Source organism: Sparus aurata, chromosome 5 (assembly GCF_900880675.1).
Source record: "Sparus aurata chromosome 5, fSpaAur1.1, whole genome shotgun sequence".
Classification (NCBI taxonomy): Eukaryota; Metazoa; Chordata; class Actinopteri; order Spariformes; family Sparidae; genus Sparus; species Sparus aurata.
Window position 1 is genome coordinate 26448509 of NC_044191.1, and position 25777 is coordinate 26474285.

Here is a 25777-nt window from a genome sequence, read left to right on the forward strand (position 1 = left end):
GAATGGTCAAGTCACAGGAAGAAAAAATGCTTTTTGTGAAGCCTGACAGACACTACTGACCTCATTCCTTTAGTCTCCTCTCCTCACACATGACATCCAGAGCCAAAACTCAACTTCTCTTTTCATTTTTTGCCTGTCATTATGTCTCTGGGAGCCCTATATTTTAGTATTTCCCTGACATGCCAGGGTCTGTCTTTGCAGGATAATGATAGACCACGGACTGTACAGAGACGTTTTGTATTAGTCATTGGTAGGATGCCGGACAGCTGGAAAGATGCTTGTTAGTGAGTATTTTACTTGGGAATCACTAGACACATACTCATACATGGTTTTCTTTCAAGGTAAACCCCAGATTTGTGTTCTGTTGCTGATTTAATGGGGGAAGTGGTGTTGATCCTCCAGCATACATTTGGTTCCCTACTTTTAATCCTTGCTAGTGCATTGCCGTTTCCTTCTTGTAATATATCCAGCCTTTTTTTTTTTTTTCTTCTTCTTGCACTCTTTTCCCGACCTGCCTCCCTCTGTCCGTTCCCAGACCACAGGAAATTGCCAGAAAGTGGCCGGGCTTTATTTCTGTGTGTCTTAAGAATAGCAGCATTGTGTTGCATTGGAGCCTGCATTGTTGTGGGAATGAGAATACTCCTCGCCAAAACAGAAAGCCTATGTACCCTGCAGTATTATGCCTACACATCAGAACAACAGATGGCACATGCAGCACAAAAGATAAGTCGTCACTAGTTCACAGCTGTTACTGCTGCTACCTCTTGTTCTCTTTTATCAGAAGAATGTTGCAGTTTTACAGGATATTCTTTCCCTGTAGTTTTGTTTATGTAGTGTTGTGTACAGTAGTATATCAGTGTTCGTTCCTTTCATATAGTGTGACACAAAATGTTATTTGCTGATTCTACTCATGAAACATTTGCAAATGTTTTAGCTTTTACATCTGGAGAACAAACATTTTATCCCTTACTTAAGGTTTATGTTTGTAAAAGAGAGATGTCTGAAACTGCAGGCTCCCACTCTCTAGTTTCACCCTGAATCAGCTGATGCTTTCCTCAGGCTGCGAGAAGTTAGGGCCGAGGTTATCTCATGTTTCAGGGCTACTTCCTCCCTTACAATATGTTCTTCAATTATGTAAGCGGTTTGCGTCTCGCTTTCTGCTCTGCTCATTATCAAAGCTCTTTCACATCTCACTTCACACAAACAGGAACACTGAGACTCAGCCAGTCCCCATCCCTGCAACTGCAGATGTTTTTCATGTCGACCTCTTATTTTACGCAGCCGATCAATCGGAACTTTGTAGCTGCATGTCGCTGTTGTCTGGTTTTGCCGTTTTTTTGCTTGATGCACAGCAGCTTGTTGCACTCAAGTATAAAACATGAAGTGAAGGGGATGAAAAACACGGTGTCAGTTTGTGTTAACTGCCAACACAGGCTAACAGTGGAACAGGCTGTTTGGTTTGTCATAACAATACTGAATGGTTACTGTGTTGGTGGGAATTCCTGGCCTTTCTCTTCTGATAACAGACCTGCATAATTGTTGCTTGTGGGTTTGTAGTCATGGATGTCATGCTTGGATTTTGCTGAAAGTTTGTGTCAATGTAAGACATGGACGGAATGTATGAATTTGTTTTTCATTTATTATTATGAACACCACAATAATGATTTTGGCTTCCACTGTTTAGTTTATTCAAGCAGGTTTTTAATGTATATTAGTGTTAATAAAGTGTAAATAAGAGCCAGTGCTTTAAAATTATTTTATTTAATTAATTTTTCTTATGAAAGGTGGACTAATAATTGGGATAACTAAGCTTGACCACAACAGAGACTGGTTTTATTTGTCAGAATCAGAATCAGAAATCCTTTAATGTCCCGCAGACGGGGAAATTTGTTTGTCGCAACAGCAGAATATTACAAGAATAGAGCAATAGCAAAATAGACAAAATAATTAAAAAGGAAAGAAAAATAGAATTGACTAATTTTTGTGTTATAGTATTTTTTTTGTGTTATAGTAACTGTAATTAAGTGGTTGTTTTCTCATTCAAAAATCAGTGAATGTGTATCAAGTATTTGACTCAAACTGTATTGGAGAGGCAAGATATCCTGTAAATTAAGGCAAATGATCAGCTGTGGAATTGCTTTTTAATTGTGTGGGCTATTGTTTTACTGCAGAGAAAGCAAATATGTTTGGCCTCATTAAACTCAGGTGCAACATATAAAATCCAAGCCGCATGCACCACCCAAGGTAGTGCCATAAAGTACAATTTGAATCTCAGTTTGAACTTTGAACTTGTCAGCAATCTGTATACGTACAGCCAATGAGGCGACTGAACTCTTTTATTGGGTTGCTGCAATTTCCCTGAAAAATATAAGGAGACGTGCTGACTGCTTTGTGGCTGGGACCAGTAACTTCCTGGAGTGTCCATTGGTTGCCTGGCAACTGATCCAGGTCAAGAAATAGCTTAGCACATAACCCACCATAAAAAGGTGAATTGTCACTTTTACAGCTTTTTGTTTTTGTTGTTTTTAACAGACTAAGATAAGAAAACATCATGTGTTCATTAGTGAGCTATGAAGCGGCTGTGAGGTGGATTTTGTTCCCTTTGTTAGGCTAAAACAATATTACTATTTGACAATTGCTTACTTAATTGATTAGGCTAGTTATTTTAAGTCAAAGAAAAGCAAAGAAATTGATTCGATTGCATTGCTGACATTTCACACCCAATATCGGATGGTTTCCATAGATGGCACATTTATTGATAATGAAAACTGTCTTCACTTGCAGCCCTACTGTGGACAGAGAAAGGCTAGATTCTTCGCACTGTGGTCAATCATTATGCTAAACTGAAGGTTGGCTCAAGTTAATCTGGCAAGAACTTAGTTATGTGCTTATCCCAGACCAACATCATTTAATTGTCATTCTTCAGTGCAACCTGTCTCATCCATGTGTGTGTGCTCGGCAGTCAACACAAATGAATTAAAAATGCATTCAAACACCAGCCCTTGTGCTTTGATATTCAATTACTCTTCCCACTGCTGACGTAAGAGTACATTTTAGTGTGTGTGTCTGTGTGTACAGTGTCTTTGCATGTGTGTGCTACACACTGCTTTCCAGTGCAGGGCAGGGCTTCCTGTTGCTGTGATTGCTGCCCAGGCAGAGTGTAGCAAAGATCTTTTGGTCCCTGTTCCTATTTGGCTTTGCCACCTGGACCTTCACCCACAAACCTGGCGCCGTCACCTCCCATCGCGCCTTTCTTCTGCTCTGTTTTTCTCACTTCCCGCCTGCCTTCTCATTATCCTCTCATCCTGACGATCCCTGTGACTCTTGTCTCTCTGTCCCCTCCTCTTCCTTTTCTTGTTTGACTCTCCTCCCTCCTTCCTCTCTTTTTGATAACCCCCTAACTCCCACACTCATGCACTGACTTATTCTCTCCCGCCTTTGTAAATGTATCCCTAGCTCTGTGATTCATTCAGTGAATCAGAGAATGAAAATTCAAAGGTGGTAACAAAATCTGTTTTTCATCCCAGACATTGTGCAGCACATGTTGCCACTTTTCTTTTCCTAACGTATTTATTTTTCCACTCTAGTTTTTACGGGAAAAACGGGATTGTTTGATGTCTGAGAGAGCCTTGATGCCATGCAGACTAATTGAGTCGTAAGCAATAGATTGGATCCGGCTGATCTTGGTAATAAGGCCAGTGCTATATAAAGGTCAGAAGGATGTGGCTTGCTGTAAATTGCATTTTATATAATGACTATGATGATTAGGAGCACATCCTATTTCTGTAGTAATGAACAACCAAGCAGTGCATAGAGGTGTCCACATTCTCAGGCGAGTTGCTCATATACACATCTGTCTCTTTATGTGTGTGTGAAAAGAAAAAGGAGTGTAAGAACATGCAGGAAGTGTCTGTGACGTCATGAATTGTTTTCTGAAGGGACACTTTGAAGACTCAAGGTTGGATGAACTGTTCACTGTCAGTTGTATCTTTAAAATCCAAACAATGCAAGGGTGGAACTGAAGGATATTAGTAGTGCTGCAACCAGGGATTATTTCTAATGTTGATTAATCTGACAATGATTTTACCTATAAAATGAACTCTTCATGCTTTATTTTTATGTTGGACAGCCTAAAACTTAGAGAGTGGGTGTACTATGATGAAATACATATAAAAGCAGCTATATCTCATATTTGAGAAGCAAGCACCATGGAGTGTTTGGCCTTGTTTTACTAATTTAGATGAATAGATTATCAAAATTGTTTCTAATTCATTTTCTTTTGATTGAAATTTCATTTTAGCTCTAGATGGCAGTAGCTACCACCACCACCACCAATGTCAATAATTTCACCCTTACACACACTCAATTCCCCCACTAAGCCTCAACATAATGGAGACATCATTTACAAGACATTGATTAGGCTAAGCTATTAAAATTGAATTATCTGGTACATTACTGAAGAGGTTGGTGGTGATGATTGATTGATTTCCACCAGGGAAGCGTTTTGAATAAGGAAGTCTGCAGAGATGACCAGAGATGGCAGTTGTTTGACACATATCCCACGTCTTTCTCTCAGAACCCAATCATCTTCTTTTTCATAACCAAACTGGAAATTGCGTTGTGGCATTGACGGAAGCAAACATTTGAGATTCAAGACTGTTTTCAACTAATTTTGTGTGACTGCAGACAGACTTCTAATAGGCATAGAGGAAGATCTCACACTAATGCACAGGATTACCAAGGGAGGTGAGGTCAGTAAAAGGGTTCATTCTTTTTTTTTTTGTCCCAGTGACCATTAAAAGTTCTGGCTGTCTCCCCATTCATTCAAATGGGGGTCTCGTCCTGCGAGCCTAGGGTTGTTGCCAAGATGGCTGCTGTGTGGCAACGCTTGCCTAAAAGGACTTTGTTTCCACCCAGTCTGAGCCTTTCTTTACAAGCAGTGGCCATTTAAAGTACTGCATCTGAAGCCACCTTTGCACTGGCATTAATATGCGTCCATGGCAGTTGCCACCTGCTATGAATACCTGAAAGCTCAGAGACCTCCTTTGTGCCCGTGTGTTTGTGTGTGTGTGTGTGTGTGTGTGTGTGTGTGTGTGTGTTTTTTGTGTGTGTGTGTGTATGTGTGTGTGTCCATTGCATCAAACAAGAGCTGCTCCCTGCTGTGGACAACAGGGAGCACACAGTGGTGTGTGAGAGCTGATACCAAGCTCTTGAGATATAAATAGGACCTCCCTGCAACAGGGCTTCCACCAGCAGCACTGATAATTCTCTACGTGTTGTGTAAGCCCTGAGGCTTTGTCGGTCTTTGTAGATTTTGTCCTCTTGGTTTTGTTTTAAAATGAATGCCACCTCCCATCTTTTTTTAAATGTTGCAGTGGTCATGATTATATTGGCATTACATGCCCCTTGAGTTTATTTTGAATGTTAGTTTTGAAAAAATTGCATACATATGGTTTACTGGCCACCACAGGCCCACTGCTACCTCTAGTCTCATGGTGTCTGGGCATTAAGGTGCACTGACATACGCGCCCACTCCCTCAAGCTTGTGTTGTGTTAAGAATCAACTCAGTGAGCTGACACAAGTCATGAGGTTACTCATGCTGACGAGATCAATTCACGTGTGTCTTTCACGCATCCTGTTTCCCTTTCTGCTTGATTAAAATCTGCTTCTGGTTGCTCCCAGTAAAGAAGTGTTTAGAAGTTTAGTTCCACTTCTGGTGTCAGGAGATACAACAATATGAGGTAAGGGAAGCGATTTGATGCTGATATTCTCTTTGAAACCTACCTAGGTCTTAAAATTGGTTCTTTAAACAATTCAGGTCAAAGTCTAAATATGTTAATATGAAAAATGTGTTCTCATCACTGATTCCATCTTCAAATTGTTTGTTTTGTCTGATCCAACAGAAAAATACTCCATTTTACAATGAGAGTACATGTTAAAATGCCACAAATCCTCACATTTGAGAAGCTGGAAGCAGAGTATGATTGGAATTTCTGCATGAGAAATGTAATTGATAATCAAAATAATGCACAAATTGATCTATATTCAGATATATTAGCCCTCATGTCAGAGGTGCAGATGAAGAGATTGTACTCTTTAAATGTCAGTCAGTCACAAGCTCTTTTCCTGGTAGTGACTATTTTCTTCTTGCACCTGTTTGACTCGTGCATCTGTCCATTAAAGGCAAATGACTTCTGGGTATTATAGATGTTATTGTCAGCTATTTTAAACAACAGCAGCTGAGCTGCAGCCTAAGCAGTTTCAGTCAAAGTTCGGTTGCACAGTTAAGGCATACCAAGGTATGAAAATTGACAGTTATCATACTATATTTGGTTTTGAATTATACTGTTAGTGTTTCTGAAAAATATGAATATCATAAAAAAGGCCTTCTGTTTCATAAACTGTTGTTTTTTTCTTGCCAACAAACCTGCAACTGTTGTCGACATTAGTCACTTAGGCTGCAGGCTGCTTGTGGTGTTGATGCAGCAGGAAAAGCTGTGCCAGATTTCTGTAAAGCACATGAGAGACGAAGAAAGCAGCGTGTGTGTGTGTGTGTCTGCGTGTGTCTGTGTGTGTGTGTGTGTGTGTGTGTGTGTGTGCGCGCGCGTGTGTCACAGTGAAGAATGCAGGCATTGAGAAAGAGGAGGAGGGAGGGAGTGATGAGTAAGGTGAGGAAGACAGAATGGAGGGAATGCAGGGAGTTTGGCTCTATTGTGCAGGAATGTTTTCCATTGCAACTTGGTGTGTTTTGAATTGGCCCATTTTTTTCTGTCATCCCCCGCTGACCGCTGTCTAGCAAAGCAATAATACGATAACAGAGCACCAAGCCGAGGTCAGAGGTCCTGGAGGAGACACAGAACTGTCTTAGTCTTTTTGTTTTCCCTCACATTTTGACCCTGCTAGGCCCTCAGTCAAGGTGAAAGTTAAGGAAGCATGAATCCAAACACATCTGGAGATCCTCACTCCAGTGGACACAGAGGATCAAAAGAAAGGAAAAACCATGGGAACAGAGACGGCCAAGCCCCAAGAGAGATACGGCAAGAGGAAGTGTGTGTCTGTATATGTGTGTGCGTTCAGTCAGTGCTGAGTCATCGCTGGGCTGGCCAGGCAGATAGAAACAGGCTTCTGTGGGGGCCAGCTGGAGGGGCACAAGGGAACATGCACTGAGCATGCTCTGAAAACTACAGGAAGGGAATTAGTTGTTGTGACAGGACACATCCAGGAACTTAAGTGACGCAATATGTCATATTGCCAAGTTTTGCTCCCTCATTGACGTACGTGTCCCCCTGGTACACTTGATGATACTGATGAAAAAACAGCATGCTTTGATGCGTGGCATGATCTCAAGAATTCACAGCTTTTCTTCTCTAAATGTCGTCGTTTAGGAGAGGGAGGGAGATGTTAGCCGAGAGATAACGAGACATGTTACTCCATGTTTGCCCCCCCCCACACGCACACGCACGCACGCGCGCGCGCACACACACACACACACACACACACAGAGAGACCCCTCCTTATATTTCTTGTGGTTTTCTGTGATCTGTTGGACCACAGTCTATGGCTCACATACGCACACTCATACTTCCTGTATTTAGAAGAGACCCTTCTCTGCTGCACTGGAGGAAGATGGTATGTACTGTAAGCACATGTTGTAGAATGAGATTGATAAACCCTTGTTGATTCTGCTGTAGCTGATCTTACTGTAAGGTTATTCAACAGCTCATTTATGAGAAGCATGGGTACAGCAATATGGAAATGAACTGTAGATGTAATATGATGCATGTTTAGATCTTTTACACATCCTCAGTTTCTTCAGGCATTAACGTTCTCCTGCCAGTGAGTGTTTAATGGTGAGATACTGTATTATTTCACTTCTTTTGTCTATCCTGTGCAAAAAGTGTAACTGCAATCATGCTATAGTTTCTATTCAAGACAGTGTTATCTCCCAAAAACCTCTTGCTAAAATGTAATTTAACTATATTTAAAGGTTCTTATGTTGTCAATATGGCAGTAGTGTGAATATCTAACAGCTGTGTGGCTTACACAACATTGAATCATCCATGGGCTGCATGCATAAACCAGCAATCTCCACATTTACATCAGCTGAGGCCTGTTGTGGTTCCTGAAAATGCATCCGTACTCCTACTGACTGTCTGTACTGTAGCTATGGGTTGAGCTTACACAGGGTCAGCATTGAATGCACATTAGGGAATGGCAAGAGGGTGTCTGAAAAGATGAAGGACAGGGTAGGGCTCTCTTTGAATACCTTGGAATGTTTCCTGTTTCCTCTTTATGCTGAACTATGTGGTAAACTCTTATACCAAGTTCTCATTTTTCTTTTTATATGCAGAAGTAGCACTTTTTCAACCATAGTGGATAGGTGAGAGCATATACACTGTAGAAGAACTGTTTAATGTTGTTGACTCCTTTCTGCACAGAATGATGATGACAAAGTGGTGCTGACACGAATGCGGAAAATTGGTGGAAACTGTTCCACAAGGAAGTTCTCTCCAAAACTCTAGCAAAATAGAAGGACATCCTGGTATCCAAGGGGTTTGGATAGTGCATAGTAAACTAGAATTGCACTCAGTAGAGCGTACAGTATACTGCCTAGGCCCAGCAGCCCCTTTCAGTTCAGTCAAGCCTAATCTATTATCAAACTCGATGACCCTGTATCATGCTGAAATTAAACCACCTATAACTGCTTAACCAACATTTAAGCATAATTTAACCAGATCTAGGATCTCAATCAAATTCATACAAACCAACCACCTAAGTATGCCTGATTTTCTTAGATCTGTGCATTATTCCCTGAGAAATTAGCAATAATGTCAATAAACACTATGGCACATTGTTAAAAAAAGTGAGAAAACATTCCTGAATTACTCCCTTTGTCCAGATCCATACCAAAAGTTTGTTAAACAAGTTTAATGGAAAGTGTTTTTAATGTGTAATCCTGCTGACAAACATTCAACCTTCAAACGGACACAGGTGAAAAACATAACCTGCTCTCCAGGCTAATAATCACAATTTCTGTGTTTAACGTCCAGCAGGCCAGGAAGTTTGTTGCATGTCTTCCCTCCTCTCTATGTCCCTACATTTCCTGTTACATAAAAAAAGTCCAAACATGGCCAGAAAATACTAAGAAAGAAAATTCAGCAATGGATTAACTAGCTAAATGGGCACTGACCAATTCCGAATTGCCCCCAAAACCCATTTGTAAGCAGTATGATAAGATTTACAATGTAGCTCCTTTCTCATTTAGTGGAGCGATAGGAAACAATTCAGGCGAGAAATTGTTGTGTCGAGTCAAGCAATCACAGTCCAAGTAAAAACCTTGACATGATGAAAACTTCATGTTGGAGGGGAAGTAGAAGAAACATGAAAAGGGTCACATGTAGACACCCAGATGGCCAAGCAGGCAGTGTGGTTGATTGAGAAATTTTCTAACAGTACTTCCTCAGTCAGGCCCTCATTCAGTGTCTGTCCGATATATTGCTGTCTTCATTCATATCAGATACTGCAGTCTCTGTCATCTGTATCAGTGCAATCTGGAACTGATTTTTGTCATCTTTACTGACTCCACTCACTTCTTTTCATCATCAGGGTAAAACTTTCTACAGTTTTCCTTAAATATATGCACTTACAGTGTGTCGTTGCCCTTAATCCAATTGACTGTTTTCTACGAATCTAATGGTCCTTTGTCCTTTGAGTGAACTGAGGCCGTCCTTATCTATTAAGATACTCTATGAGTGGTTGATTTCCAGAGGTCCCTCTGCCGTCCCATGTAATCCAATTTGGACTGTTTAAGATTGAGTAAGATAAAATCAGACTTTTGGCTGTCCTTCCTCAGTGTTTGAACTGTTTTAAACTTTCAAGTAGTTCAAAGAAATGCTGTAACTGTTTTGCCAGTTCCCTCTTTAGATCTCCAGTTCATGAACAACACTCATCAGTATTTTGACATGCCTCTGATTACATTTCCATATCTCTCCTTTGTTTGTCCCTCAATTGTCTTTTTCTCTCTTTTCTTAACTGCCCATCCCTCCACTTTTGCCTCCACACCGACCCTTTACCCCCATTCCCCCAATCATCCATTTCTCTTCTTCTTTTTCAACCTTCCTTGTCTCACAACAGTGATTCTCAGCCGGTCTGGTTACTGCAATGAATGGTAACACTATACATCCAGCCAACACCACCGCAACAGCAGGAGGAGGCCCTGGCGTGGCAGCGCCCCCGAGAGGCTGGTGGGAATTCTGCGAGCTGCACGCCATCACCACTGCCCAGCAGCTGGCCGAACACTATCGGAGCTTCGCCAGAGAGCGGCCACAGCATGACGTGCTCCCTCCAGAGACCTTTTCCAAGCAGTTCACCGACCTCTTCCAGCAACACTTCTGCTGCGAGGTCGACAAAGATGGCACGCCGATCAGCCAGAACACGTGCTCTACTGTTCCCGGTAGTTCCTCCTCCACCACTCCGGCAGCTTCTGCCATTCCATCACAGGCCGTAATGGGTCGATTGCGGATCACATCTCTGTCTGAGGTGCAGGACTATCGGGAGGCGAGCCGGCCAAGTGGAGGAGCTGCTCGTTTCGCTGTGGTGTCACCAAAAGTGGAGCCGGTGGTGTTAAGTCGGGAACAGGAGCAGCCGCTGCGATGTGCTGTGGGAAATCCTTTAACAGGAAACCCAGTGGTGCTCAGAGGATCGACTCGTAGTATCGGCGGTGGGTCGCTGTTGATTCGTAGCCGGAGCAACGAGGAGGTCTCTGGCAGTGATCGTCGTCAGGTATCTGAACGGTACTCTTCAGGCTCCTCAGCCTCCAACCCTGGCCACGGCGACATTACACATTTCTCTGTCAAACAGATTCGGGAGACAGTAAGACGACTACTCAAGAAACGGCCGCTCCCCAGCCCCCCCTCATCCCAGGACCTGTCTCCTAGCCGCCCAAACCCCACCAACAACAATCCCCCAAATAATAGTGACAGAGTGGGTGGGATTTCTTCTACGAATGAGGAAGCGTCATCCTCCTCCTCATCCTCCCACTCTTCCTCTTGTCTGAACTCTGAAGCCACGCCCCCGGCCTCCTCACATATGTTCATGACTGGGTTAGCCTCTCACATCCTAGGTCGATTCCGTTGGTTCCGCAGCGGAAGCATGAGGCAGAGACGGTCAGAGGTGAGCGGCTGCTGTAAAGAGGACCAACTGAGGTACTTGTTGGTGGATGACACTATCTCAGACACTCTGCCCCCCTGGCAACGCTGCCGCCTGCTGGTCAGGAGGATTATGGACGCTCAAGGAGGAGGAAGAGGAGGAGGGGAGAGGTACCAGTTGGAGCTCTATGATCCTCCAAAGGTAGAAATATTCGCTCATACTTATCTTTATACGTATTTTATTTTAACCAAGCAATTACTGAACATATGTACACATAGTGGGTGTAATTGTGATCATTAATTAGGATCAACTTCATATATGATATCACCACTTTATTGTTATCTACAAACAAAATGTTATCACTATGAATCAACGGCACATTGAGAGGGATTTAGAGCTCGCCAGGTTGTGCACCCAGTTCATTGACGTCTAAAATTCATGTTGTATACACGTAGATGTCCTCAAATGAGTAACAACATTTACAATTTGTCTTGTCACATTAGCAGTCTTCACATTCTATCATTCTTGCTAAGCAAATACTGCATGCCTCATTGGATTTAGCATTGCATTTTAGCATTTAGCTTGACACTGACAGTAAGTGGAGTGGTTGTCTGTGATACACAAGACAAAAACTAAATGAATAATTCAAAATTATGGAAAATATGCTTATAGCTTTCTCTCCGAAAAAGAGATCTCAGTAGAGCAATCTTATGTCGGGTATCGCATTCATGCTGGGACTATTTGGCCAAGAAATGGTATCAACCCATAACTCCACAGCAAACTACAAATTAAAACTAAAATATGTGACAATTAGTGATCTTTAAAATTGTTGGTTATATGCATTTTTTTGTTTAACTTGGACAGAACTGGGCTAGCAGTTTCTTGCCACATCCTGTATTGATGCTAAGATAGTCCCATCCTAGCCATATAGTAAATGCACAGGCACGAGAGTGGTATCTTCTCACCTAACTCTAAAGCATAAAAGAGAATAAGTGTAACATTTTCTAAATTATGACCTTTTGATTTAAAGTGTTGCTTCACTGATAGAAAGGTGGCTCTTGCATTGGATTGGTCTGTCTCAGTGTGCTGTAGAAAGACACAAATATTTTTTTAATATTTGTTTTATGTGGCCAGAAAAAACAGAGAAAAATGTCTGTTATTCCCTTTTGCTCAAAACGCTGAAAACCAACAACAACCACAATGCACTGCGCTGCGCTGCACTGGCCCAATAAACACCCTCACAGATGGATGTCGTACTCCGAGTTGGGATGTACTTTGTTTTGGCTTGGAGTCTATTTTGAGGTAGGAAACAGTAAAGCAGCCTGCTGGTAGCAACCACATCATATTACATCTATAAAAATAGTAAAATATGTTTCTGAAAACATTTTAGGTGAGAAATAAGCCGTGTTGTCCCAGAATCTTGTTTTTTCATCAGCTCTGCCTCGTTTAGACAGCTTGATCAGAGATTAGTTAGACACCTCTCACTCAATCCAGTAGAAAGAGAGAAAGCAAGAACTCCCTCTCTCGAGATCCGACTTCACTCTCTGTGTCCATGGATGCATGTTCACCAAATGCAGAACACCAGTCTGTAGTTGATACAACAGTTTGACAGCCACCAGATGACTTGACGATGAAGTCAGGGGCTCTCGGTGTAGGCAAAGCATACTCCATTTGCAGTGCTTAATGATTTTACTGTTGCTGTAAAAAATACATCACTGCATTAGTGAAGCGTTTATTAAAAATATCTGACACTGTCCTCAGTACAGCAGATGCCTGTTCCGCAGGACTGTCGGTCTGCAGTTCTTGCAAATGTTTGTTGAACCTCTTCTAAGAATTCTGCGCAGCACTGAAACATTTGGCAGGTTCCTCATCTTGTAGATCTGTTTGTGTTCATCAATAAGATGGAAACCCACAGAAGGCTTTAAAAGGTTGGTTAACGTCAGTTTGCCAGGCTGTGTCACAAATATATGTACGTACTCTAAATTAACACATACACACAGGCCCAAAGTCATTTCCTGTCTCCAGCTGTTTTAGTCGCAGGGGTTTTCCCCCCTCCTTTTTCAAACCATCTCTTTTCTCTGTGTTTGTTTTGTTTGCATAAATGATGCTTTGCCGCATCTAAGAACCTTCTTTTTGGTGTACAATTTGCCACATGACAAAACAAGACCAAAGCTGTGATGACATTTAGATTTGGCTAAGAAAACTGTGCGTTCAATTGATGGTTTTCATCACATCTTTGCCTCTGCTGATTGATTTATTTTTTTAACTGCACCTACAAAGTATGCTGTGATGTTGAGCAGACTTTGGTTTAAAACAGAGCTGAAAAAGCTTAAGAATGATATTACGAGTCAAGTCTGAGCTTTTACTAATGAAAACTAATCAGAGCATTCCACCTGTTCTTGTGTCTTGTGCCTTGTGTGCTGAGGAGGAGTATCGGTGTTAAAACTCCATCGTTTGTTTCACACTGATTACCTTTTAAGATGTGGTAAGAGATAGTTTGCCCTTTAACCAAGTAAAAGAGGCTCAAAGAAATTGAGTTACGGTTCATATGAATAAAGTGAGAAGAGGAACATGTCTTTATAATGCAGTCATTTTCATGCACTAATGTAGCACAGCATTTGCCCAGTGAGCCGTTTTTGTGCTCAACTACCTAAACGAATCTGCAGCATTCATGTGTTCTTTTACTCTTTGGTGACTTGATATGCCTCCTACACTGTTTCCTGTTTGTTTGGGGTTTGCTTCAGCCAGTTACATCTTTTCTGCTTATTACCTCATGATAAACACTTATCTCAACAATTAAAAGAATGTGAAAAAGCCACATTTAAGATGCATTTGTTTAAGTAACTTGCATTTGTAAGCTCGGAATAAGAAAGAAGAAACTTTCTTCCCCCAGGCCTTTACAGCTCATCACAGCAAAGCAGGATGTCTTTTTTTTCTAATATGTACGCTTGGCTCCCCACATGAGACCTCATGGCATAAAACCCTGCAATATTTCCAGATGGGACCAGCTGCATGTGCTTGCACACCCAGTCCCCCAAGATCCCCAAACCAGTAATCAGAGCAGCTCAGTTGACTGCTGTCTTCGCCGCTGCCTCTCTAAGGTCACTGGAAGCAGAATGGAGTCTCTTCAGGGTGTGTGCAAGTGTGTGTTCCAGCACAAACTGAGGTCAATGAAGAAGACGTTGCATGCATGTGTGTCTCAGTGTGTATGTCAGCTTGTAGTGTTTTATATTTAGCAGCCCTCAACTCCTCAGCCAGCTGCAGCCTTAACCATGAGCATGAGGTAATTGAGTTGATGATAGAACCTGTGTGTGTGTGTGTGTGTGTGTGTGTGTGTGTGTGTGTGAATACTGTATATCAGAATGGGAAGGCATTGGTAGGATTTTCCAGGCTGATTGCAATGCTGCTTTAGTAAGCCCTGTGTTGCTACTCTCCCTCTCTTTTCTGTGTGTGTGTGTGTATGTGTGTGTGTGTGTGTGTGTAAACTTGGCAGGGCAGAGAGTGAAGGCCCTGAGAATGGCCTTAAAAGGAAAGAGAGCTGTGGACTCACATGCACACATTTTGACATGCACGAGAAAAAGCACATGCGTTCACACCTTTAAAAGAAGTCCATTTAAAACACCCAAACCTGCAGTACATTTGGGTTGGCGTGTTAGATATTGAGTTGGTACAGTTTCTTTTTTGTGGATGTAAATTGGGGTTTCACACATCTGTGCCCTCATTGTGACTGTGTGTGTGTGTGTGTGTGTGTGTGTGTGTGTGTGTGTGTGTGTGTGTGTGTGTGCGCGCGTGTGTGTGTGTGCGCGCACGTGTGTGCGCGCGTGTGTGTGTGTGTGTGTGTGTGTGTGTGTGTGTGTGTGTGTGTGTGTGAGCAAGTATGCCTGAGTGCTGCATATGTCTATCAGCTGCACAGAATATGGAAATCAATGGGAAGGGTTTGTATTTTTATTAAGATGTGTGTGTGTGTGTGTGTGTGTGTGTGTGTGTGTGTGTGTGTGTGTGTGTGTATATTCATGTGTGAGAAACAGCAGTAATATCAGTGAGCTGATTTAGCGCAAGAGAGGAAGCTGCATGGAAACTGATAATATAGTTGCGTGAGAAAGCTCCAGTCAAGGCGTGGTGCTCTGTTGGGGCAAAACTTAGGCAGTTTGATGCAACAGTAACGTCGATCTACATGCAGCTTTAACCTGTTTATTCAAATCTAACTTTTTAAGAGGCAAGAGGTTTAATTTATACACTATAGCAGTGGTTCCCACACCACTGTGTCATTGTTGCACACATCATTATTGCAAAGTACAACCATACAAAAAGTGGCCCAATTAATGAATTTTTTTTCTGTACTATAGCAGTTCTTTGTACATATTGATTCTATTCTAGGCAAATTCTATAACCTAAAAATATCCTTAAAAACATGAACAGAGTGATTAGATAATAGTGCCATAGAGGCTGTTTTCCTGAATGTGAATGCATGTGTGCCTTGAGACTTTGGCTCGTTATCGACTTGGGCATAAGAAGTTTGAAAACCACTGCTCATTAGGACACTTTCCTGCCTCCATAACAAAAATATCAAAACTGTGTCCAGTTTTTCACCAGATCTGGTTCCGTAAGTGAATTCATTTTTCATAGATTCTCCAGTGATGCTCTAGAAAAAGCTTATATAAAAAGTTTTAAGACTGGAACCAAGCCAAACATTTACAAGATGAAATTTGACCATAAATTATCTGGTTTGGAGCAAAACATTTCAAAGGTAGAAGACCTTGTACGTAATAACTGAAAGATTGAAGGACTACTCATCCTATAAACCATCGCAAATAATTCCTTTCCAATGATTTCCAGCTCACAAACACTAGTACATGGCCTGACTGGACATCTCAACATCTCTAGACAATGCAACATGTCAGAAAGGGAAATCCCGTTCACTCTGTGACAAACGTAATGCATAATATCCAATAGTACAGTTTTTCCATTGACTTTTCACAGATGGGGTAAACGGTGAGCTCCACCTATCAGAGACGTTGCTGTTACTACACAGGATTGTGGATAGTTTATTACTTCTCCATGACATCGTGAATCAAACATGGTTTTCTTAAAACAAGATTGATATCATACAGACTTGTGGCTTCTAATGGGAGCCTAAACCATATTTTCACAATCTCATAGTTAATAGTTAGTCTATCTTGGTGGTAAAGACATTATAGATAATGATACACACTCTCGCTTCAGACATGCGAATAAGCACTTGTGAGCTCTAAAATGGCAATAGCAAAAAATGCTTGAGCTTTAATTTCAGTTTCAGCAAAATTAGTAATTTGATAGTATTATTGGATAATTTGTTGCATTCCTTTTTTTTTAATTAAACAAGTCATTGCATGTATTCAACTCATCCTAATCGAATTTGTTACTAACTGGATAAACAATTATGTCATAATTTGTCCCCAATACAATCTACTTGTTGTACTCATTCATACATGCCTCTCAAATTGGTAGTTATACAAGCAAGTCTTGTCTGTTTTTATCTGTATCTATGTTACGTCTGTTCTGTTTCGCAGATGGAATGAAAAAATAACCGAGCCAAGGCCACAAAACACTTGTTTTATTGCAGAAGTGAATCTTGTCATGTCAGCGGAAACAAGCAGATGTCTCCATAATGTCCTGTGCGTTGTCTGAGACTTTAACCTTAAATCCTCTATCTTAGTCTCTTAGCCTTCAGTATCTGAGTGAGGACAGACTGACACCGTGACCCATAAACAGTTATATTATTTAAATCCACACACCAAAGGGCTGAGAAGAAAGACCAGTGTTTGAGCTATCACTCACTATTCAGTATCTTAATGTGGCATTTTCCTCCAGTCTTGGGAGTTATCGCTTAACCTTCCTCAGCTTTGACTTGCTCGTTAAAGAGGTAGTTGTTTCTAAAACATCAAGCCCTACTTTTCCTTTCATGTGACGCACAGTAGTCAATGTTACAGACAAGGTTAGCGTCTTGCCAGGAAAATTGTGGTATTCTGTCTTCCAGAGTGAGTTCCCACAGACTGCAGCAGTCTGATGGCGTATATGTTTCCTTAGACCTCCTGTAGACTTCATCTTAATCACATCCCTCTCATCTTATTTCAGCTGTGTGTGTATTTGTGCTTTTGCATATGTTTGTCCCAGCTCCTCTTGCTTTAATCTTTCCCACATGGTTTAATTTCATGCCTGCATGTACTTGTGCTTGAGCTACGTATCATGTTGCTGTTGGAGTTGGTTCCTCTCTGTATGCATTTGTTCTCTCTGTGCATTCTCACCCATAATTTTCTGTTTGTTTGCATACGTTGCTCAAGCTTCATTTGTGCTTTTACTAACCCATTGGAGTCATGTGATACTTTATCTTCATTTAAAAGAAAAACTGAGAAACCAAATATGGAGTTATGCCTTATTAAAACCAACAACATTTGAGTTGCACAGTTTAAGTCCAAAGGCGTTGATCAACATTTACTTTTATTTTCACGCGTTCTTCTCTCTGCATCTCCGCTGGGTTTTTTTTTTTTTTCCCTCTCACTGACAGTGAGAGAGCAGCTTGCAACATCAGTGGAAAATACTTTTCCAACAACCAGACTCTGGTGTCCATCTGTTCTGTGTTACTTGTTGTACTTCAGTCTCTCATATGGCAACATGCAGCGTTAATTTGGCTCTCGTTGCATACCACAACTAAAGCGCTGAACACATGGGCCCCAGTCAGCTGAACCAGAAACAGAATGAAACCAACCAAGAGAGACACAGGAAATGCAAAGGAGCAGGAGACATGAGAAAGACAGACTGAAAGTTGCATAGAGAAGCCAGCAAAGAGGAGGACATGCCGAGATCGTGGTGTCTTTAGGTCTGTGGCAAGTTTGTGTGTTTTTGATGTAATTTTTTATTAAGTCAAACTCTGCAGGACTCTTATACAAAACATTAGAGTTTCCCTAAAAAGTCCAAGAGTATTGTGTCTAGCCAAGAGTATTGTGTCTAGCCAAGAGTATTGTGTCTAGCCCACACAGACTGAAGTCATAAGACACAAACAACATACCATTCCAGGGGTGCTACATCTGTCAGACATGAATATAACTTCTTGTGTTACAATGTGAAGAAGAAAAAAAAAAGAGAAAAATGTGTACAACTCAAGTTTGTCACAATCATTCATCCATTTTACTTCGAAATATCTTCAGGTGCATTTGATGTAAACTGAGAACGATCAATGTGGATGATATTGCTGATTATAGCATTGAAAAAATAACATTTAAAATGTCAGTACCTCTGGATAATAACAAGACATTACTGTGCATAACAACAAAATATGTTCAGATATAACACTTAGTGTGTAAAGATTCATATTTTGCACAGGCCAAGTGAAGGGCCAGCTGACATCATGATAGTAGTGACTAATAGTGGAGTTACAGATGGCCAACCGGCCTCTGCTGACACCAGTATTTAGAGCCGAGATTATCTCTTCAGAGAGTTTAGAGTCTAGTTTCATTTCACATCATAGCAGTCTTGTATCTCACCCACAAAGTTGAATCTTTTCCTCTTTCCAGGGATTGAGTTTCATGAAACCTAGAAATTATGCCTTAAAGTGACAGACTGAGTCATGTAATGGATGAAGATATGTGTGTGGGTGCACATGCATGCTTGTATATTCATGCACCGACTGTTCATTACATAGTGAATATCATCTTACCTGACAGATAGTAAAAATGTAATCAATGGCAGAGTGTTAGAGTAGTTGTTCTTGTGTTTGTCTTCTTTGATACATTAAAATATATTACTTTAACTTGTGTAGCTTTCTGCTACAAAGGTTCAGCCTTTTAGTTTGTCTCTGCTGACCTGCTTGAACATGTCCACCCCTCCTTCACCAGAACTGTGGCAGCCGTACAGTTGGCTCTGAGCGTGAAAATCCGTCTGGCAACAATAACTCTGGTTGGTTAGCATAATGTCAGTAGTTTGAAATGAAATAACAGCTGCATGTGACTTGGCCCTTCGCGTAAACCTCTGAGCTTAAAGATGCTCTATGAAACAATTTGTAGCAATTTACATGTATTAATCACTTTTTTTATTCGTAACATGTGAGCTGAACGTTTTTTCATGTAGCGGGACATGAAAAATAAGACCTTCCCTGTCTCCCCTCTTTTTCTGTACAAGCCAGTAGACGATTCGTTCAAGTTGTTTAATGCCGCTGGACTGTGGATTTCTTCAAAGGGTGTTACTTTATGCAAATTCTCAAGTTGTAGTTAAGAAATTGAGTCCGTTGACGTACGGAAATGACCTGCTCCAAGCAAAACAAAGAAGTTCTAGCGAGCCCCTGTGAAACTGAGATCTGCACAGTTGCGTGACATTGTTTAATTCCAAACAGCCATGTTTGGCATCGCCATGAAGGTCATTTGAGGTTGATTATGCACAGATTAGGGCCGCAACTAACTTCTTGATTATTTTTTCATTTAAGTGTGTATATTATTTCAGAAAACAATGAAAAATACAATTTTCTAGAACCCAATGTTGCACTATTATTTGCCTTTTTTGTCCAGCCAGTCAAGCAAAACATACAGATTAATTTCGAACAGAGAAAATTGTATAAGTTTAATTTTTTCTTGCTTTGTTCACTAATTGTTTCTGCGCTAGCACAGATATAACCTAAATCTAACAAGTTGTAACAGAGAGATCCCTGAAAAATGCGTTTGTATGTTAACGTTGAAGTTTGATTTAGACCAGTAATGTCATAAGTAAAACATGAAGCCTCCTGTTGGTAACCTTTTCAATGTAGGCTCAGTCTTCTTGTGCTTTGTGTATCAGCTTAGTTCATGGAAGCAGGCTGTTGTTGTCATTGTTAGGTAGTTACCAAGCAAGCAGGATTATACTCAGTTGCCAGTTTATGTGGTACATTCATCTAAAAGTAATGCAGTTCAAAAACAGACCTGCAAAACAAAGTTAGTTGAACATTTTTTTAGCGAGGTGCTTTGGCAAAGGCAGTCACAATATTGTGTAAACAAGGCTGCACAAAGAGATTTGTTTTAATGAAGTGAGAACACTATGATAAATGTGTGTTTCTGTGTTAGTGTTGGTGATTAGAAATGTGGATCTTGCCACAGCATTGCACTCTTTTCACAATAAGCAATATGTTGGGTTTCTGCAAACAAGAAATGGTGTTTATTCTACTTTCTGTAACCTCAATAGAATGGAGAATTTTTGTTCTGCGCTTGTTTGACTTTGTGACTCACTCTGAGGTGATTAAGGTTTTGTTGGTGGTGGATTGGACACTGGCTGCTGTCCAGAGTTTTAAGCTACAAATAGCTTTTTTTGTATATTATATAGAAGTTTGCCTCCTAATTAAAGTCCTCACACACACCACACTTGCGTGAAAGTGGGCTTGGTGGATTAAAACTGAGTACAAAACCAGCATTTAGCCAGAATCAGCAGTAACGACTCTTGTCAGGAATATAGTGAGTCATAGAGAGTTCCTACCAAGTTTAAACCACAAATTTCCAAGGAAAGCACTTGATGTAAATGTACCCAAAGGCTTCAAAGAATCACAGCCTCTCAGATGTAGGAGACTACATACAGCAGATCATAGATAATCTTTCTCTTCAACTTATGTCAGCTATGATGTTTATAAGCAGACAAAACAAAGACTATGCCTACCCTTTTAATCTCACTGGTTTCTGGTCTTGATCGTTGGTGTTATGTCCCTCGCTATAACACAAGATATAATATGATATGATTCATGAACCGATTTGTGATGGTAAAGCTCTTGTTGTGGGTAAGATCCACAAGTTTATACACCAGATCCAGCTCAGTGAATATGTTTACATGAACCAGCGGTTTGCCCACGCTCTTCTCAGTAGGAGAGAACTGCTGACCTTGACTGACATGCCCTCCGAGGAGAAGGCCGATGGAGCCTCATCCCTTGGAGTTCACCAAGTCATTCATTAAGCTCCATAGCATTTAAGCAGAAGGCTTGGATGAGAAACAAGGTCTAGATACTGTCAGGCTGTCTTTATTGACGGTAATAATACCAGAACAGCTCCTCTTCTTGTTTCTGTTCTGGGGCAACATTTGGCTTTCTGGAATCTTTTCCCTGTCCCGCTGCATCTGCCTTGTTATCAAAAAGCACTGAAAATCTGATTGCAGATGCATTTTATTAGCTTCTTAACTTTTGATATCATCAAAAGTATGATTTACGGAGCTTGTATTGTTAAAATATGTTGTTAAAAACATAATGAATTATCTACAAGCCTCAGCAATTTTGTGTCAAGTACAATACGAGAGCAATTATTAGTTAAAAAACTGTTGATCTTTTCTAGGAAAGCAATTCCCAGCCAGGATGACTAAGAAGAGGCTTCGGCTTGTGATCAGAACTCAGATTTCAGAAGAAGCAATGCTGATAACATGTTTTCTTCTCATCCTCAAGGAGACTGCGTGGTGTTGTGCGTGTTTGACCGTTAATACCACGTTAAGGCCCAAATTAGCCTGTATAACCTGGTTATAGCCAGGAGAATGGTTTGCCTTAGTTAATTAGATGTTTTTTTCCTTGTGTGTCACGTTCGTCAATATGAATGTGCCAGAAAAGCAGGGAACAGTAGAAAGCAGCAGATCAGCTGGCATTCAGAAGACTTTAAAGCATTACCAATAAAATGCTAAATTAGACACATTGTTTTTTTTCCGGAGCCAGTAACAGAAGTTGCAAGAGTTGCAGGATCGATTGACATGGGAGTACATGCTGATTATAGACATTCACAGTGAATACAAAAGCCAGATGTTAGCGGGTGTTAGTGGGTTTTTTGACCAGCGTAAAAGGGGTGTAAGTCGATATATGCTTTGTGGAGTAGCTTAGTTTGGTGTCCCTCTGTTGGAAACTGAATTGAGAGCAGTGTCTGTGTTTTCAGCAATAAATCAACATTGCTCTTGGTAGGCTGTCAACTTTGCCAAGGTCTTGGCTCTTTGCTAATAGACATAACATCAAGAGCTAGCCGAGAAGGTATCCAATTATTGGCTTGCTTAATTTAAGATTACCTATTTGCTTTTTGGCAAATATGTCATTGTTAGTGGCTGAATCAGACTGTGGCATTGAGTGAGAACTGGAGAGGTTTATAGCGGAGTGTGAAGTGGCTGGGACTCAACACCTCCAATGATGAGGGTGAGGATGTTTAAATGTCTTGGGTCTTGTTCATGGTTAAGGGTTAGATGGAGCAGGAAACTGACAAGCAGATATGCGCAGCAGTGAGTTTAAATTTCCTCCCTTCGCAGACTGGAAAGTGCTCAGATTAAAATTTCTGCCCTTTGCTTACACTTCCAGATGAGGTGACTGAGCATCTGATTTTGATGCTAAAATGTAAGTCCAATTTGTAGGAAACCCAGGGGCAGATTCAGAACATGCAAAGCAGACCCCAATTTGCCTGGGTACTCCTCGGGATCTTCCAGGAGGAGCTAGAGGATGTTGCTGGGAAGAAGCGATCAGGGCTACCTGACATAGCTTGCTTCCTGTGCAACTAGATAGGGATAAGATGGATGGATAGATGAAGGAGGCCATGTTGTTTGTTTTGGTCACCATTACATTAATGGGCAATATGTATGTAATTTAGGCCTGTAAGACTTAGATAATGAGAAGCATGATATGATTCACGATTGGAGGGAATGGTCATTTTTTTTACGCCTTTTTTTGACGCCTTTTGATGTGATATTTGTTTGGGTCCGTACCAAACACATTTCTTCTTCTGCAGCAGTACAGTACTTTATAATTCTACACATTTTATCATAAAATGTCAGCTGCGACTTGTATATTCTTTTGAAATTAATTATGCAGCGCTTATATCATTTTACACTGTAAAGTTGGGCTGCCAGTTGGGGCTATAAGTCTGCTAATGTTGATATATTGACTGAAAGCAGAGGAAGTGTGGCTCACAACAGCTTTTTGCATCATTTCCCGCTTTTGTTTATATTTGTTTGGATGAAATCTGTATGAGAAGAATGTTTTTCTGTCTTCTGCAGAGTGGAAAACTTCTCTCAGTGCTGAAAATGCCTGAGTGTGGGAGGAATATTTTTTCTTTCTATTTGCGTGTGTGTGTGTGTGTGCGTGTGTGCGTGCGTGTGTGTTTCACTGTTACAAAAATCTATAGAAACATCTATAGGAAGTGAAGTGGTTAGAGTCATGTGGTCAAGATGTTTGTCAGATCTCTCGCTCAGTCTCTTTCTAGTTCTGTGTTTTTTGTTTTTTTTTTAAGGCAGGAGCATGTCGTGCTGTCTTTACATGCGTCTCTGCCTGCATTAACCAATATTTCTGTAGATCAATAGGCCGTCTCCCTTTGGCGACAAATAATATTTAGATGTTCATGCATCATAAATGTGTGTAATCATAACCTCTTTGTTGGACTCTATCGTGTGTGTGTGTGTGCGTGTGTGTGTGTGTGTGTGTGTGTGTGTGTAACCTACAACCACAGTGCCAGTGCACATGACCTTGCTGAATAGCATGTGGAAAGCCCCCAAAGCAAAGCTCTGCAACTCCCTCACCCAACAGTTTTCTCTTGCTCCCCGTACACACACTCATGCACGTACACATACACAATGACACACACCTCCAAGCACTATGATGTTACCAAGCGCCATTATGTCACAGTTTAATTAATCGACATTGCATGAGGATAAAGTGTGAAGTACATGTTAAAATGTGCATGAGCAAAGTTTTTGTTGGAACAATTTTAGAGAGGTGCTGCCTTTTGGAGGATGTAGTTTGTGGTGCTGTCAAACTAGATAGCATTCATCGACTCTGCTCTTTCACCTAACCCCAGGTTGGTCCCGCCTACTTGAGACCTCTTTGACGAGAGTTGGTCATTGTTATTGGGTGAAAAAATATGATATATCCTCCTGTGATACACTTTATGGGATTCGTGGATGACTACTAACATGCAGAAGATGATGTCCTGTTACACAGATATGTGTTTCTGTCAGTTAGCCTACGCTCATTTATATAAGTGGGGCAGACAAAATAATCCAAACACTAGTTAGTATAATTCACTACACTGTTTCCTCTGTAACTGTTTTGAAGCAGTGGTGGCAGTGGTTACTTTTCAGTATTTGTTTCACATCTATCCGTGTTTGTCTTACCTCTGCCACTAGTGCTATGAGTTGTTTGCAGCACTGATATTGTTGATTTGGGTTCATTGTTTATAATAAACAGGCTTGTTGGTGTCTCTTTTGCTTTGGCTTGTTATCTAGATAATGTTCAGTGTTCCATTTTGTAGCTGTGGTGGTAATATTCTTACTGTAGGGGTCACTCCTGAACGAATGTAGAGGAAACAGTGCCATACTTTGTGCAGCAGGTGGCTGTTAAGTCTTTCTCTGTGGGTTTCAGCACTGTCAGAAATATGGCAGACACTTCTGCTGGCTATAGTAACAATTTTCAATCAATTTTCTGCCAGATATCCAGATTACATTAATCGATTAGTTAGAAAGTCTTAGTGAACCCTTCAGAAACCCTGCATGCACATTTCTGTCTGTTTCAATCCTCTGTGTTCTCCTCTCTCCTCCTCTCTTCGTGCTTTTTTACTAAATTCTGCTCAGCTGTATTCTGAGTCACATCTCCAACCCTCCTCTGATTCTCTCCCTGGGCAAGTCTTTAGCCTGGTTTCCATTACAGTCCCAAACATAGCTAACATTTATTCATTATCTGTGCCTCTCAGTTTCCCCCCAAATAAAAAGGCTTTTTTTTTATCCTGTTGCCAGAGGAGATGATTTGTCAATTGAGCTGTAGCTCCTCACTAAGCAAACTGTGCCTTTTGATCCCGCTTTATAAACATTTAGAGTTTGATCTGGCTCTGGCAAGTCCCACTTGGCTTTGACTCTTGTGTGGAAAATGTTATCATGGCTAAATCTCCTTCCCTGTGTAAACCTGGTTCTGGCTCAGAGGTACCAGGAGCTGTAGTCATCATGGGCAAAACTGCACAGTAAGGTTTATTCAGACACAATGGTGTGGCACAGGGGCATCGGGTAAAGGAAGGACAAGAGAAAGTTTTTCTTTCCCAACTTCTGTATCAGAAGTTGGTCATTGTAGTAAATCAGTCACAGCAGTTTTTGTTTTGTATGCCTCACTAGAACCTCATAATTTTCAGCAGGCCAGTATTATCAGCCACTACTGGGATATACTGCAGGGACTTGCAATCAATAATATTTTTTTTTTCCCAAAATCCAAAGATATTTAATCTTGAATAATATATGATGAACACAGCAACATTTTTTTAGGTATCAAAATAGTTGCAGATTAGTTTTTGGTCAACCAACTAAACGATTAATCGACTGCTGCTTGGAATGTATGTTAACAAATATAAATCACAGGCTGCGTTTTGATGCGTTTCTACTCGTTTTGTTATATTTTAACTTTTTGATTTTTATTTCCGCTGCAGTTCAAATTGTCTGTCACCAACATCTCCACCACATCAGTTTGAAAAATATTTGTGGGTGGTCCAGGTGGCTTTCCTGGTGGATCCTTTGCTGTTTTGGCTTAAATAAAACTCCAGCCTGAGGCTCTTTGCTGTATTGCTCTCTCTCCTGCCTTTAATGTGTGTCTCTAGATGTCACTATCACAAGTAAAGCAGAAAAGCAATAATTTTGGTGTACACACCAAAATTG

General features: G+C 40.9%; 1 protein-coding gene across 2 annotated transcripts in view; it reads left to right on the forward strand.

The window, feature by feature from the left end:
* sh2b3 (SH2B adaptor protein 3) overlaps positions 1-25777 on the forward strand; it is a 55231-nt gene that overhangs the window by 6325 nt on the left and 23129 nt on the right. Inside the window, exons 1-2 of one of the 2 annotated variants that reach the window (XM_030416170.1) lie at positions 7530-7630; positions 10136-11350. In XM_030416170.1, coding sequence (XP_030272030.1) covers positions 10163-11350 — 1188 coding nt within the window. In that variant the 5' untranslated portion in view covers positions 7530-7630; positions 10136-10162. Of the gene's footprint in view, positions 1-7529; positions 7631-10135; positions 11351-25777 lie in introns of those variants that run through there. The other variant, XM_030416169.1, reaches the window with a different exon arrangement.